Source organism: Naegleria lovaniensis (assembly GCF_003324165.1).
Source record: "Naegleria lovaniensis strain ATCC 30569 chromosome Unknown tig059, whole genome shotgun sequence".
Classification (NCBI taxonomy): Eukaryota; Heterolobosea; class Eutetramitea; order Acrasida; family Naegleriidae; genus Naegleria; species Naegleria lovaniensis.
The window spans coordinates 57379-72728 of record NW_025407881.1 but is presented as its reverse complement, the minus strand read 5'-3'; the positions used below and the strand labels follow the sequence as shown (position 1 = coordinate 72728).

The window sequence follows — 15350 nt, the reverse complement described above, 5'->3', positions numbered from 1 at the left end:
TACTAATTCGCTATTAAATAACAGTAGGGAATGAAGAAGCTTCTTGCTCTGTTCATCAACGGATGTATTTTTCAAACAAACCTCAATAATGTAGCAAAAAGCTTGGCTATTGGTTGCGTATTTTTGTTTTTTTTAAGGTTGCATAAATGAGGCAAAGAAGATGGTATTAGCCATCAGGAACAATCGTACGATCCAACATTTCAATGAGGTTTGAGGTTTATCTATTGTTGCAGAAGTATTCGGCTATCAATCCAAAGCTTTATCATTTCCAGTCGTCATCAAATATAAAAAATGTCTGACGACGTTATCGCCCGACTTTTCAATCATTTCGACAACAATACCAACATCAACGGCAACAACAACAATAACAACACGAACAATGCATATAGCAATGTCAATAACAAATTATCTGCTTTGCAAACAAATACGTACCTTCCCCTCCCCAATGGCCATGGATGGACATCACCTGTTCCGAGTAGACTCAGTTCCCGACAACAAATGAACATGGAGGTTTTAAAACGAAAAGACAAGTATATTAATACGATCCACACTGTATACGATCATGTAGTGTTATACAAATACAACAAATCGGAATGGGAAAAACTTGATGTGGAAGGCGCCATGTTTATTGTCGAAAGAACCGAACCCAAGTCTCCTAAATATCGAATTGTAGTAATGAATAGAAAGAGTGCTACTGATTTTCATCAAGATATCACCAAAGATTTAGAGCTAGAAGTACACCATCCCTTTGTATTTTACAAGACGAAAAACATGATTCGCGGAATATGGTTCTACAAACCTTTACAGTGTATTGAATTTAATGATTTAATTGTTTCTTTTAAAGAGAAAGCATATGGAAAGACCAAAGAAAACAAATCCACAAGCTCGCCTCCCGTGTTGCACACATCAATTTCGCCAAGCGACGGTGCAGCTTCTAGTATTCTAAAAAGTATGCTAGGAATTGGTATCAATGGATCATCATCAACTCATAACCACCATCAACTTCAATCGGATTTTACTCTCGATCACTCCTCATCGGCTACATTTATTTATAAAAACCCTCAAGGTCAAGCACACGATGAACATGCAACAAACCTCGCCCAAAGCGCAGCCAAACGTTTTGAAAACCAACAATTTGAGTCAAAAGAAAGCTTTATCAGCAATCTCCTTTTTGTTCTTGCCGAAGACGAAAAGTTTCAGGATCTTTGCTATGAACAGTATTGCAAAATACACAATAAAGCTCAACAGAAGCAACGCTGAGTCAGCTTTGAAGAAGACGGTGTCAACAACAGCTATCGCAGTTCGATAATTCAAGGACGTTGTGAAAAAATGTCTCGATTTCAAAGCACATCCTCTTGTTCATCATCATCTTCGGGAGGAATCATCTCCAACATTCTTCATATGGATGTTCTCACCTTTGGCCAATATGCTCTCTATGCAGTGATTGGCTATTACGTGATTAGTTTTGTGTACAAGTTAATTTTTGGAAGAAGCTACATGTGGAAGAACGTTAAGCCTTTCGATACTCGACTTCGTTCTTCAACTCCTCTCAAGGAATGGGTTGAGAAAACCAGAAAGAACCCACAAGGAAGACAAATGATTGAATGTACCAATCCCGGAACGATGGAATCATTATGCGAAAAGGTTCCAGCCATGAATGCTCAAGACGTGGAAGAGAGAATCGGCATTGCAAAGAAAGCCTTTGAAACATGGTCAAAGACTTCATTTGATGATAGAAAGAGAGTTTTATTGCACTTGTTGGATAATATTCTGAAGAACAAGCATGAAATTGTTGCAAAGAGTTGTAAAGACACTGGTAAAACTCTTTTTGAAGCTCATTTAGGAGAAGTAGTCATGACTTGTGAGAAAATCAGATGGTTAACAACGAGAGGTCAACAATTTCTTGAACCAGAAACTAGACACGTTCCACTCATGATGATGTATAAGGTTGGTCAAGTTCATTATCTTCCTCTCGGAGTTGTTGGTATGATTGTTCCATGGAATTATCCTTTCCAAAATGCAATCAATGCTGTTATTGCTGCACTTTTTGCTGGTAACAGCGTTGTTATTAAGGTGAGCGAATGGGCCACTTGGTCGAGTGTTGAATTGTATGAAGAACTTGTTCAAGATGCATTGGTGAAGGCAGGATTCTCACCTGATATTGTTCAATTTATTGTTGGATTTGGTGAAGCGGGTAATGCTCTTTCCAAGTCAAAGAATGTGAGTCATGTCTTCTTTATTGGTTCTCCAGAAATTGGAAAGAGGGTCATGCTCGCTGCAGCTGAAAATCTAACACCAGTGACCTTGGAATTGGGAGGAAAAGATCCATTGATTGTTTGTGATGACGCAGATATTGATATTGCTGTGGATGTTGCTGTGAGAGCCTCCTTGTACAATTGTGGACAAAATTGTGTTGCTGCTGAGAGATTGTATGTTCATGAAAAGATTCATGATCGATTTGTTGCAAAAACTCTTGAAGTTGTCAAGGGTTTGAGACAAAGACCAACATGTCCAAAAGCTTGTGCTCTTTCGGACGATGAAGTCAATGATATTGGTGCAATGACTATGGCTACATCTATTGAAAAGATTGAAAAAGTTATTGAGGAAGCTGTTCAGGGAGGAGCAAAATTGTTACACGGTGGAAAACGAAATCCAAAATTGAAGGGACAATTCTTGGAACCTACTGTACTTGTGAATGTCAAAAACGATATGGGTGTGGTTCAAGATGAAGTATTTGGCCCTGTGGTTGTGATTGTTAAATGGAAGGACGACGATGAAGTCATCCGAATGGCGAATGGAACTTGTTATGGACTTGGATCCTATGTCTTTTCTGGTAATTCAAAGCGTGCTGAAGATCTTGGACGTCGTCTTTATGCAGGTTTAACAATGATCAATGATTATGGTTTGAGTTACTTAATTCAAGATTTGCCTTTCGGAGGAGTTAAGGTTTCTGGCTTTGGTAGATTCAATGGTCCTGAAGGTTTGAGAGCTTTTACAGTTCAAAAGTCGTTTGTGACCAACAGATTCCCAATTAACATACCTCCACCAAAGCTTATTCGATATCCAACTGAGAAATATGCTCACATGATTGTTGCCCATTTGGTTGATTTGTTGTATGGACCATGGACTGGTACTCTTGGAGCTCTAACTAGATTAATTAGCACATTTATCACAAAGAAGTAAATTCGTATCCTTATTTATTTTTTAGTTTGCTCTGTAGTTGGTGTTGAAGGCGTAATGACAATGCCATGATCTTTCAGGTATTTCAGGCAATGTTCTGCAATGGTTGAAGTCGCTTTTGAATCAGCAACCTGACTGCAATAATCATAGATGAGTTTCACATCATCCAAATTGTTGCATTTCACAGCAATCAAATAAGCTGCCTTGAATCTATTACAAAGAAGACAAGCTCTAACTTTCTTGGAGTCATTTCTCAATTTAGCAATGAATTTCTCAGCATTCTTTTCATCGTTCATTTCTTTGATGTACAATTTGATGATATTGTTAATGATGACGTCCCAGTCATCATCATTGATCGGAGTTCCTCTTATTTGTTTAAGAAGGTTTTCAATCACGGGAATTTGCTTCTTCCTCACTAGTCCACAAAGAATTCTAATATATAATTTTACAATCGGTAAGTGATATTCAGAGGCAATCCTAAACGAAAGATCAAACGATTGAGTCAGTAAGTATTCGGTAATTTCACACTTTCCTTTAGCCGAATCGAATAAACTTAATCTGGCATTCGTTGTTGGACTCGCAATATTTCCAAATTTCTTTGTGACTTCCATTTGTAAATTAATAGTTTTGATGTATCTGGAAATTTCGTCTGGCTTCAATACTTGTTTTTGTTGAATATCATTCGAATCATGTGATGAAATATGTTGTAAACCTTGAATGAAATGTTTCTTTGCGCCTTCCAAGTGAGCCAATTGAGTGGTTTGTTCCTCGCTCTTTAAAAAGAGTCTAATTTTCGTTAATCCAGCTCTAATGTTATCATCCATAAATACTTGAAAATCGTACAACAAGTTAAGAGATTGATTTTGGTTTAAAAACTTGCAAGTAGCAGTTAAATAAGGATAACACTTATTCAAAGTATTGTCATAGTGTCGAATCACATTTTGCAAAAATGGCATCAATCCATGCTTCACACAGTAGGTAACAATTACATCCACAAACAGCGCTTGTGGCATTTGCTTTTTAAATAAATACATCACTGCAGCATCAACTTTCCCATTTCTTACGAGGAATGAAAGATACACTTCGCTAGATCCAAAATGTTTGATATAATATTGAGCTTCTCTCATTCGTTCTTCGTCAAGATGAGTATGAAGGGAGGATTGTGGATCATGCTTTTCTAAATGAGTTGATTCTTCATTCTTCTTTTTTTTTGAAGGAGAATTGGAGGTCATCAGTGATTCCATGGCTGCTTCTTTCAACTTGTCACTCATCTTTTGATCGATGGCAACCACAGATGGAGTACCTTCGAGTATAGCTAGTATTCTATTTAATAACTGTTGCTTTTGTTGAGGTGTTAACGCTTTTCAAAATTTTGTGTTAAAAATTGCAAACCATGTTGATTGTGTACTTACTCTGACAATATTTTAACTTTTCTCTAGCTTGTTTGTACTTGCCAAGTGATAACAAGGTTATTCCCCACTGAGTCCAAACTGGATCACTTTCAATTTGACATCGAGTCGCAACATTAAGTGCAAGATTCAAATGATCTAGTTGAATAAGAGTGTCTCGAATTTGTCTAGCTCTATTTTGCTGACTCAAATCACTCAAAGAGATGCTTCCAATATTGCAGTTCTGGTAAATGATTTGCTTCAAAATTTCAACATGAGAAAGGATAGTATCACATAAACCTAATCTTTCATGAGATTCTGCATCTTTGCTAAAACATATTTTGGCATATCTAACGATCTGTCCCACTAATGAAATTCTATTTGTTCTTGAAAGATGTTGAGATTTGCTAATTTCGTCACAAAGCGACAAAATTGAATCTCCAGCAAGTTTGTAGTCTTTACAAATATCAAGAATGGATTTTGCCAGCAAAATGCTTGGAGCTTGAGGAAAAGTGAAATACTTTCTAATGGTAGCGTTGTATTCTTCATTGTCGCTGCTGAATGTGCGTGAGCTCTTTTTCTTGGCCTCTTCTTGGAAAACAAGATCAAAGTTTTTCAAAGAGAGTGCTTTCAAGCCATATTCCACAAGTAAATGATCATCTCTAAGTTCTGGAATTTCAGTTAATATCTTTACAACTCTTCCAATTTCGTTGTAAATGATCAAATTTTCCACGATCAGTGATGGTTTCAATAGTAAATGTCCCAATTTCTTCTTGTAGTCATCATCCAGTAATCGAATTACCTTCATGCCTATCAAAGTTGCTTCAAATGAGCGTATTTGTTCTGGTGTAAGCAACTCTTTAAAAGAGCTAAGAATAAATTCACATATAAACATCTTATTCTCATAAATATCCAATCTTAAGAGCACATGTTTGCAAACCGAGAGAGCATTTTCTGGACTCAATCTTGATAAAGCTTGCATGATCTTTGTTCGTATCTTGTCATTGATGGAATTGACCTGTAGCAAGTATAGACAATATTCTTGTTCAATATGAATGATCACTGATTCATAGGTTTCACCACCTGAGCTATTGGCTTTTTGCGAAACCCCTTCTAATAGATTTTTGGAAGCACGTCTTGCCAAGTCAAATTCACACTCAGTAATGAGATCTGAAATAAATCTGTAGGGGTTGTTATCACACACTTCTTTCATTTCAACCCATGACTCATAATTTTCTTTCAGCTCTGAACCCATGACTTGTTTAAATATATAAAGTCTTTCAAGAATTCTACTTGACTTCTCATAGAGTTTTAGCTTGGCCTTGTCATTAATAAAGTAGCTTGTACACATTTTTATCAATTCTCTGTTGTTGTCACACGATTATGCCTTGAAATTATCAAGATAAAAAAACAAGAAACTTACATGCATGTATCAATATCCCATTCCTCCATGTAGACTTCAATCAAGGAAAAAGCCAACTCTTTATCTTTAATCCTAGAAATCAATGTGTGGCAAGTTCCATGATCGTTTTGACACTCAATATAAAGTTTTAACAAAAAGTCAGGAGTGCAGTTGATTAATCCTTTTTCGGCCAATTGAAGCGCACGATCATAGTCATCAATTTCAATTAAATTTTGAATAATCTAAACAAAATGTGACATGACATAAACGATCAAATATTCAATGACACTTACTGCAAGATAAAGAGAGTCGTCGTTCTCTGTACCAATGGCGGTTGCGTTGAACTTCTTCAACGCCTTTCGAACATCAACTTGTTTAGAGAAAATAAAGGCATCTTTGATAGGCTCTATCTTCTTATCTATCCAACGATTCAATATATCATATCGTTTACAATTACCAGAAATTAATTCAAGGACATCTTGATTCTCACTTGAAAAATCTGTGAAATAAAGAGCGGACAAGCTTCCTACAATTTCCGACTTGGATGAAATAAACTTGGCTAAATTCAATGAAATGTTGAGGGGATGCTTTTTCTTGTTCATGTTCGCTGATTCTAAAATAAACGCTAACAAATGTATTCTATTTTCTTCTGACAATTTTTCGGCAGTGACATCTGAAACAGGTAAAAATAGATGAAATTATTCACAAATACTTACAATCTTCGGTTTCAAATACCAGCTCTGTGAGTACACGTGATAATCCCTTTCTAAGAAAGAAAGCTGTTCCTAATGGGTCGGTATCCTCATCTTTAGAAGACAGAATCTTATGATTTTCTAATATCTTTGTCAGTACGTAAGAGATGTAGCTGTATCGTTCGTTTCTATTTTTCAAATTATCTATTAAGCTTTGAACGTTAATATTCTCCAATGATCTTTTGTTTTCTAACAAGCAGAGCGCTTTAAGAGAATAGGACTGTGTTTTTTCAATTTCAATATTTTGCTTGAGTTTTTCTAACTCCTTTTCATTGTGAAAATTAAAAATCTTGCTGTACACTCTATAAATTGGGCCTTGATATGGAAATTCCAAATATTCGTTTAGCATGTCAATCAAAGGTGTTCTCCTTCGTTCCAATGTTCTTAATTGTTTGATTAAAGATTGATAGCACTCTTTGCTTTCCGTTCGTAGGGAAAACAATAGATCAAAGAGTATCACAAAATTTGGCAGTTGTTCGAATACTTGTTGTACATGAATCTCCTTATCGTGCTCAGTATGGATAGCATGCACAAGCTCTGCATTGGTCACTTTGGTTAGAAATTCTGAGCCCAACCCGAACCTTGAAATGATGTCTTTTGCCTGTACAAAAAGATTTTTCTTCAAAGCTACAACCAACAATACTGAAGGAGAGGCAGTCCATAACTGTACAAATTGAGACTGAGACGAGGCCTTTTCTATATCTGTCACAAATAGCTTGACAAGATTAAATCTCCATAGCCCTTCATCTAAAATAGTGTTAAACCTTTTCAATCGATATTCAAGATTGGTATCAAAATTTTCATTAGTAATCTCTACAGCTCTCTGCTTTAAAAATACCAGCACACTATTCAAAACGGTTGGTGATATTATGAGTCTTTGGTCGTTTGTGTCCACTGATGTGACCTGTTTTTGTGTGTTCGAATTTTTGGCAAAGAGGATTTGAAATACAGTTTCCAATACGCTCAATCGGTATGCTGGAATGGGAATATTCAAAATAGAGTTCTCAAGACTTTTCAGTGAATCCACAACAGAAGGTACTTTGTTTCTCACCAATAAAAGAGTTTCATGTACAGCAAAATATGCTCTGATGAGTATTATATCAGTTATTTTCTCTGATTCTTCTAAATCGGATGGAGTTGGGCGATTTCTTATCAGCTCTATAAGATCGTTCTCTCGAATTGCAGGAATCCATGGCATCAGTAGGTACAACAAACTGTGCTTGGGAATATACTCAATGATTAAATTTGCTATTTCCTTCTTGTCTGAGCCTTTGAAATCATTGTCTGCCATTTTCTTAAATTTTGCAATCTTGATCAACTCTTTTGCTTGCTTCTTTTCACTGCTGCTCATTGACCTATTAGCTTCTAGAATAAGTTCAGAAGCATTTGTTGATAACTCAATGAAATAAGCAAGCTCATTACATGTAAACTCAATCCATGGATCATGAGTATAAGAGGTTCTAACGTGCTGTGATTTCCAAAGTTTGTCAACGACCATTTTCAAATTGTGCACGTCGCATTTCAGGTCGTCCCAGCTTAGTAGCAATATTAATGGTCGTAACCTATTGAAATTCTCATGGTTCAACAAGGCAGCCAGATCGTCAAATTGTTTGCTTCTAATTAAATCTAATGCCTTGATCACCCTACTTTCAAAAACGTGGCAATTTGTCACACGCACATACTCAATATAATTTATCCAGAATGTTTGATTATTTACAGGTTTGGAAACAACTGCCTCTTGTCCTGAGAGAATTTCTTCTTCCAGCTGACAAAAATACTTGACCATTTTAAAATCCAACGGCAAATAGTTATGTGCTGTGTCACAAAAAAATAGTGATTCATAGATGAGGTCAATTAGCATTAATTCAGAACGAGAGCTCAATTTTAAATGCTTTTTCGTTATTAACGCTGTAAGAATTGTTTTTAGCACCTTTGAAACAGTGACATCTTCACACCAAGCACTTGGCACAAATCGTAGTAGATAAGCAGCTTTTTCAAATTCCTCATTGCTGAGTACTTGGTTGATTTTATCAATCAAAGTATATCTGTTGTTTACGCATTCAAAAACATCTTTTTCCAAATATGATGCTAAATGAGGACATTTGTCATACATTTCACTTAACAGATCAAGTATTGATTCCTCGATTTGTTGTGTCATAGGACTGGTAGAGTAATGTAACGAGAGAGTAGAGATATAATTTTGATCTTTCATATGTTTTTTTCTTGACAGTAGTCTGAATGCATAAATATTCTTCATTTGACAAATAATATCGGATGAAAATTTTTCAGATAATTTAAAAGTATTGACACAACAATCTAGCAAAGTTTCAAATGATAAAATTTCTGTGTTGTACTTGTTGTGATCCGTAATTGTGCAGGTTTTTGATTGTAATAATTCAGTGTACACACAATAGCAAAACCATTTGAAACGAGAGGTAACATAATTCTTCGGATGTTTCAAATTAACAATGCAGTGATTCAATAAGAACCATGTATCTGATTGTGAAACGTTATTAAAGTACTCAATCAACAGAGCTCGTGCCAATTCATATTGATGCACCGAAAGAAAATTTAATAAACATGTTTTTAATTTGACTCTTTCGTTTTCGGATAGGAATGGATAAGAGGAATGATGTAGTGTAGTGTTATTGGTCATCAAATGATGATGAAAATCATGTTCGTTATGTGACTGACTCATTTGTAAAGATGAAGAAGTGTGATCTAACACCCGTTGTTGTTGTTGTTGTTGGAGAGAAGAGCCTTCTTCGTATTGCAATGATGATGATGCAGGTCGAAAAAGGCTGCTCATATTTTTTGTAATAAAAAATCCAAAGCAACACACAAGGAACGAGATGCAATCAACAAGCACTCTCTACATGGAAAATTTTCGCTAGAGTTTTACAGCCGTATGACATCTTAAAAAGAAGTGATTGTAAATGTTGTTCAAGATCTTGAGGTATAAATAATGATGAAAAAGGAGGGCACTTAAAAAAAATGGTATTACCACTGCTCGTTATCTATAGATCTCGAAATTAGCTTAAAACAGCTTGAAGATGATGATCGTCAACGAATTGTTATCCGTTCACCGTCCACGTTCGCAGCAAATAAAAGCCATCCATCCTAATTATTATTTTTATTTTAAAATCCGAAAAAAATATGCCACCATCCACTCCTAAAACCGATATTTATTTGAACGTTTATGATTTGCAGGTAGGTTTAATGCAATATTTCGTTCCAATATCGTTGATTGCTGATTTCAAATAGGATAATTCTACCATGTATGTTTATGGGCTCGGAATCTATCACAGCGGATTGCAAATTGGAGGTTCTGAATTTACATTCGGAAGAGAAGGAACATTTAGTCACGAGCCAAAGAAGGCTCCGATGGTTCCATTGAGAGAGTCAATTTATTTGACAAGCGTGGAACTTCCAAGAGACAGAATTATGGCTATAGTTGATGAGGTTTCGAAAGAATTTAACAAGCTGCGATATCATTTACTAGATAGAAATTGTAACCATTATGCTAAGGCTTTGTATGAAAGAATATTGGATAGATGTGGCAGACAGGTGAAAGAATCAGCAGTGCCTATTCCTGCATATGTCAATAGAAGTGCATGGTGGGGATCAAAGGTTAAGTGCCTAATGCCTCCTGAACTTTTAAACACACCAGTGCCCTCATCTGCAGAGGGAACTGAGGCTGGTGACGAGGTTTCTTCATTTACAGCATTCCAGGGTAGCGGTAGGACATTAAGTGGAAGAACAGTGACACCAAACGACAAGAAGAACAAGGGTTTTTTCTCCTCCCTTTTTTCTAAGGATGACGCCAAGGAATCTGAAATGAAATATTATGAGAAAAACGAAGAAAAAGATAATACACATAATAGAAGAGAGAAATTGCTGATGGCCGCAGAAAAAAGACTCTCCAAGGCACCAATATCTTCTGATTAAGCTTACTGTATTTCTAACTGATGTAGTATAATTGTAATTAATTTATTATAACAAAAATATTATTCCTTTAAAAAACCATTTGTTTATTATTGATGGGATGAGGCTGATGAGGTGGCTGATGAAATGGTAAGGCTGATGTGGTTGTTGGTGAAGTGGCTGATGTAAGGCTGATGTGAATAAAGTGGTATTGTTGTAAGGCTGATGATTAATTTTGGTTGATCATGCAAAATGTCCATGACGATAAACATTTAAATATTATACTCTTGTCTAAGTTTGAGGGTGATATCTTCTGGGATGCTAGATAAAAATGAGGACCATGCTTGCTCACCCATACCTTGCTTAAATCCTTGAAGAATGTTAATAAATTCATTCTTTAGCTCTGGGCTTGGATCTTTGCAGTTGGAAATGGCATCTAGAACATATGGGAAATGTGGAATGGCTCCTTGAGGGTTTTCTCTAACGATAGCACATAATCCGGCATATCCATGTTCTCTTTCTATTTTGTTGTTGATCTTCGATAATCCCAAGCACAAGTTTTTACAAATGGTTGGCAATTGTGTGGAAACTATCTTTGGACACACCAATCCTATTCTACCAATAGAAACGCTAAGATTTTCAACCAACGTAGAATAAGTGTTTGATGCATTGATAATTGGGATCATCTTAGCCAGCATTTCAGTGGCGTAAGGATTAATGTCACTACCAATCTTCGCTGTAATTTCACCAAGTGCCCAACACGCGTTGCTACACACCGAAGCAGTTTTAGCATTGAGATTGGCAATCATGATAGGTAAGAATTCCGAAAGTGCACCACGAAGATATTCAATACTTCCTTTGGCAAGGTCTCCAATGACACCAAATGCACTTTGTCTTACATCTTGAACTTTGTCCTTAATACACAAAAACAAGACATTTAACAACTCTGGTCCAGTAAGAATCAGAGAAGAGGCAGATGATCCTAAACCTTCCAATATTCCTCCAATAAGATCCAGAGCACAAATGACAAAATCCTTGTCAGCCTCCTCTGGATTCTTTGCCTCCATCGCGTATGTGGTTTGAATAATTTTAAGGCATCTCTGGAATACTGGAGCAGCAAAAGATTGGAATCCAGATTGAAGAGCAGTTGATACACCTGTTAAACACTCAAGAAGTGGTAGCAAGTCCTTATCATCGTCAGACAATGAGTTCCATTTAGTGATTAGTGGCGGAATGATCAGTTGGATAAAGACTGGCTTATTCAAATGAGCTCCAACAGAGTCAGATAATGTTCTAATGGCATCATACAAAATAAATACGTTCTTCTTTTGATAGATTTGGAAAGCACTTGCAATAGTTTCCAAAACTGGCTTAAGATAAGGAATTAAAAGAGTCTTAGCATGGTCTTCAAGTGTTGCAAATGCAGAACTTGCTGCTTCTTGAACAACCTTGTTCTTGTCCAACATTTTCTTAAGGATGGCTGCCAACACTGGTTCAAAGTATCTATCCAATGGTTGTTCTACAATCCATCTCGAGTATCTACTCAAACTCCAACATGTAATGTTTCTCACTAGAGGCTTTTCATCATCGATTAAAGTAAGCATGTATGGAATTAATTTTGGAAGGTGTTGCAGCATGCCAGTCATACATCCCTCTGATATCGCTCCCAACGCCAAAATTGCGCTTTCTTTCACTGGCCAAGGCATCTCAGGAGACATCTTTTGTTCAATTTGAGGTAACAAGAATGGAAGAATGGAAGAACCAAAAATGTTAGATAATAAATCTAGTGAAGTAGCAGCACATTTTCTCAAGCTCCAGTCATCACCTCCATTTTCTTCGTCCCAATCTTCATACTCTTCATCATCTTCTTCGTCGTATTGACCCTCTTCTTCAATAGTATCTTTTGGTCTCACGTGATACACTGAAGGATCAATGTCAGAGTCTCTGTCTGGTCTCTCCGAGTCATGCAGAAGAGATTGTTGTTCAAACTCAGAATATTGCATCTTATCTAACAGAACAGGAACCAATTGAGGCAAATAATTTTGAAGTACTGGATAAAATTGTTGACACGAATTCTTTGGATCAAGATCCAACAAAACAGTCCAGAACTCACATGCCTCCAAAGCAAGACTTTCCTCTCCGGAAGATGTACAATGGATCATATATTCAAATACAGTAGAAATTGCATTTCTTAAATATTCAGGGGTATCTAACAGCATAACAAATGCTCGGCATGAATATTTTCTAAGAACTACTGCATTTTCGTTTGCAATATTGAACAGACTTTTGAGGAATGAGTCCATATTATTCAACAAGTGTGTGGGGAGTGGGTCTAATTGGAAAAAGTGAAGTATTGAACCCAAAGCATCTCTTTTTACATTTTCTGAAGGATATTCCAAAAATCTAATCAAGGTAGGAATCAAATATGCCAGTTGGTCGGCATAAGTTCCTACAAATTGAGAATAGTTATCTTCACAAACTTTGGACATACAATCCATCACACCGCTGATCAGTGTAACATTATTTGTGTTGTTTGTAAGGAGAGAAACGAGTTGAGAAATGCATGTTGGCCAAGCTTCAACAGTATCCCAGTATAGGATAAAAGAAATAAGAGCTCCAGCAGTAGTTCGAATGAATTGAATTTCATCTCCAAGAGCCTCCAAAAGCAATAGCTTCAAGTGTTCCTTTGCCGCATCTTGTAGAGTTACTAATTTTTGTTTCAAGTTGGCCTTCAAAATCAGACCAGCGGCTTGTCTGATTGCAGGCTCAACGTCTTTACATCGAACGAAAATATGAACCAAATAAATGTTAAAGTCGGGAACGTTGTCGTTGAGTTCATTCATTTTCTTGGTACATTCTCGTTGAATCTGAGTATTTCCCTTTCTGCTGTTGACGAGAAGTTCCATCACTTCAAGAAGTCCACGTTGATCGGGTGTCCATGAACTCATTCTCGATAAATTGTGCGTGGTTTAAATATAATTAAATATCAGGATGATGATGGTATTGAGGATTTAGCTTGAAAAGATGAAATACCGTGCTTCACGATTACTATCACTCGCGATTGAGTCTCTGAAAATAGCACACCAAATCCGTCCAACTGTGAATGGTTGTAATCAATCCGAGAGCTTTTAGAATAAAACAAAATAATATTAACGACAACTTGAGCACGGTATGAATATTATTGTTGCAGTTGTTGTTGTTTGCAATAAAAATTTTGCGAGAGATGAAAAAACTCAAGTGTTCCAATGCACGTGATGATGGTGAACCTTGAATGCTTCAAAATTTTTTTGTTTCCATTTTCTCTTCAAGAGCTGCTGCCGTTGAATGAATGTCCTTGCTTAACGAACGCTCATTCATTATTGAAATTGACATTACCTCAAGTTTCACACAAGTGGAATTGTGATGTACAATGATTGCTTCTTGTAGTGAAGAACATCTAACATTTCATTCAAGATTATTGCAACAACTGATACAACACCACTGGTGGCATACTTGGAGAAGAAGTTAATGGATTTCTCCACCCACACTGCCACTTATTGCCTTTGTGTGATAAAAACTTATCAGTTGGAGCTTTTTCACCTGCATGTCTAAAAAAGAGACGATCTGAAACAATGGATTTACAATTTCGAAGGACTGGATCTTCTCTACAATCTTTAAATTCACCCAATAAACAAGATTGAATCATTACATCATGTGGTAAAGGTCTTATACTTCCATCTTCATTCTTAAATAATCTTCCATTTTCAAATGTTGGATCTTTCCTAAGAATTTGAGATAAATGAGGAAGAACGGAACTGTTCATTAATATGGAACTACCTCCAGTACCCATGAATATTCCACACAAATTCTCTGGATATTGTAATTGTGAAATTCGAAGTAATTGAATTAATTTTTTCATGTGCTGTTCACACACTGGAAAATCATCTTCTAATAACAAGATGAAACTCTTGTCACGTACTCGTTTCTCATTTCCATTATAAATTTTCAATAGTCTATAATAACTTTCTCTTAACAAGGATGCAACATGATGTGTTTGTTTAAATACTACTGGAGCATCTTTGAGAGGAAAGTAAAATTCCTTATAACTGAAATACAATGGAATAGATTCAGAAATGAAAGGTTGTAATTCTATGGTTTCATTTGGGAGTTTGGCTTTACGTTTGAATTGATCAAAGTAAGTTTGATTTCCAACAAATTCAAAAATTTCTTCTTCGCTTTCTTCTGATGAATCATTCAATAGGGTTTCATTAATCCAACCTTTGTGTTTAATAAATTGTGAAATAGAATATCGTGATCGTTTTCTTAAATCATCCATAAATTCATAAAGATTGGCATGCTCAGATCCATGATGATTCAAAATAAAGAATTCAAAAAGAAGATTAGAAGAAACATTATTGGAATGAATGTGATGATTTAAAGTTTCATTAGAATGAGTGAATGGTTGATTGGATGGCACAAGTATATCCTCTAACTCGTTAGCCATAGAAAATATTGTTTCTGTGAGTTCTTTATCACGTGACATGTATCGTGGAGCTGTGAGAAGAGAAATTGTAATGTGGATCGGATCCGAATTGGATTCAGTGCGTGCTTTTGATTGTGCAATGATTTGTGTCAAGTGGTTGTTGCTAAACAAATTCCGAAGATGGTGTGAAATGGCAATCGCCGAGAGAAACAAAATGAAGAGGGTGAATCGTTTGATGATAT

General features: G+C 36.2%; 6 protein-coding genes across 6 annotated transcripts; 3 read left to right on the top strand and 3 right to left on the bottom strand.

The window, feature by feature from the left end:
* Window positions 1-291: 291 nt before the first annotated feature.
* On the top strand, window positions 292-1260 carry C9374_012776 (uncharacterized protein; the record flags this gene model as incomplete). The annotated part of the gene is made up of 1 exon (XM_044688579.1): window positions 292-1260. One exon carries the CDS (start codon window positions 292-294, stop codon window positions 1258-1260), a length of 969 nt encoding a protein of 322 aa, XP_044542348.1.
* Window positions 1261-1329: 69 nt separating this feature from the next.
* C9374_012775 (uncharacterized protein) lies at window positions 1330-3183 on the top strand (the record flags this gene model as incomplete). The annotated part of the gene is made up of 1 exon (XM_044688578.1): window positions 1330-3183. The coding sequence occupies one exon, from the start codon at window positions 1330-1332 to the stop codon at window positions 3181-3183; it is 1854 nt and encodes a 617-aa protein (XP_044542347.1).
* A 14-nt stretch (window positions 3184-3197) lies between these two features.
* Window positions 3198-9531, bottom strand: C9374_012774 (uncharacterized protein; the record flags this gene model as incomplete). Its single annotated transcript, XM_044688577.1, has 5 exons — window positions 3198-4540; window positions 4593-5932; window positions 5992-6212; window positions 6264-6643; window positions 6687-9531. 5 exons carry the CDS (start codon window positions 9529-9531, stop codon window positions 3198-3200), a joined length of 6129 nt encoding a protein of 2042 aa, XP_044542346.1.
* Window positions 9532-9878: 347 nt separating this feature from the next.
* Window positions 9879-10670, top strand: C9374_012773 (uncharacterized protein; the record flags this gene model as incomplete). Its single annotated transcript, XM_044688576.1, has 2 exons — window positions 9879-9932; window positions 9987-10670. The coding sequence occupies 2 exons, from the start codon at window positions 9879-9881 to the stop codon at window positions 10668-10670; spliced, it is 738 nt and encodes a 245-aa protein (XP_044542345.1).
* Window positions 10671-10918: 248 nt separating this feature from the next.
* Window positions 10919-13594, bottom strand: C9374_012772 (uncharacterized protein; the record flags this gene model as incomplete). Its single annotated transcript, XM_044688575.1, has 1 exon — window positions 10919-13594. The coding sequence occupies one exon, from the start codon at window positions 13592-13594 to the stop codon at window positions 10919-10921; it is 2676 nt and encodes an 891-aa protein (XP_044542344.1).
* A 506-nt stretch (window positions 13595-14100) lies between these two features.
* C9374_012771 (uncharacterized protein) lies at window positions 14101-15168 on the bottom strand (the record flags this gene model as incomplete). The annotated part of the gene is made up of 1 exon (XM_044688574.1): window positions 14101-15168. One exon carries the CDS (start codon window positions 15166-15168, stop codon window positions 14101-14103), a length of 1068 nt encoding a protein of 355 aa, XP_044542343.1.
* Window positions 15169-15350: the final 182 nt, after the last annotated feature.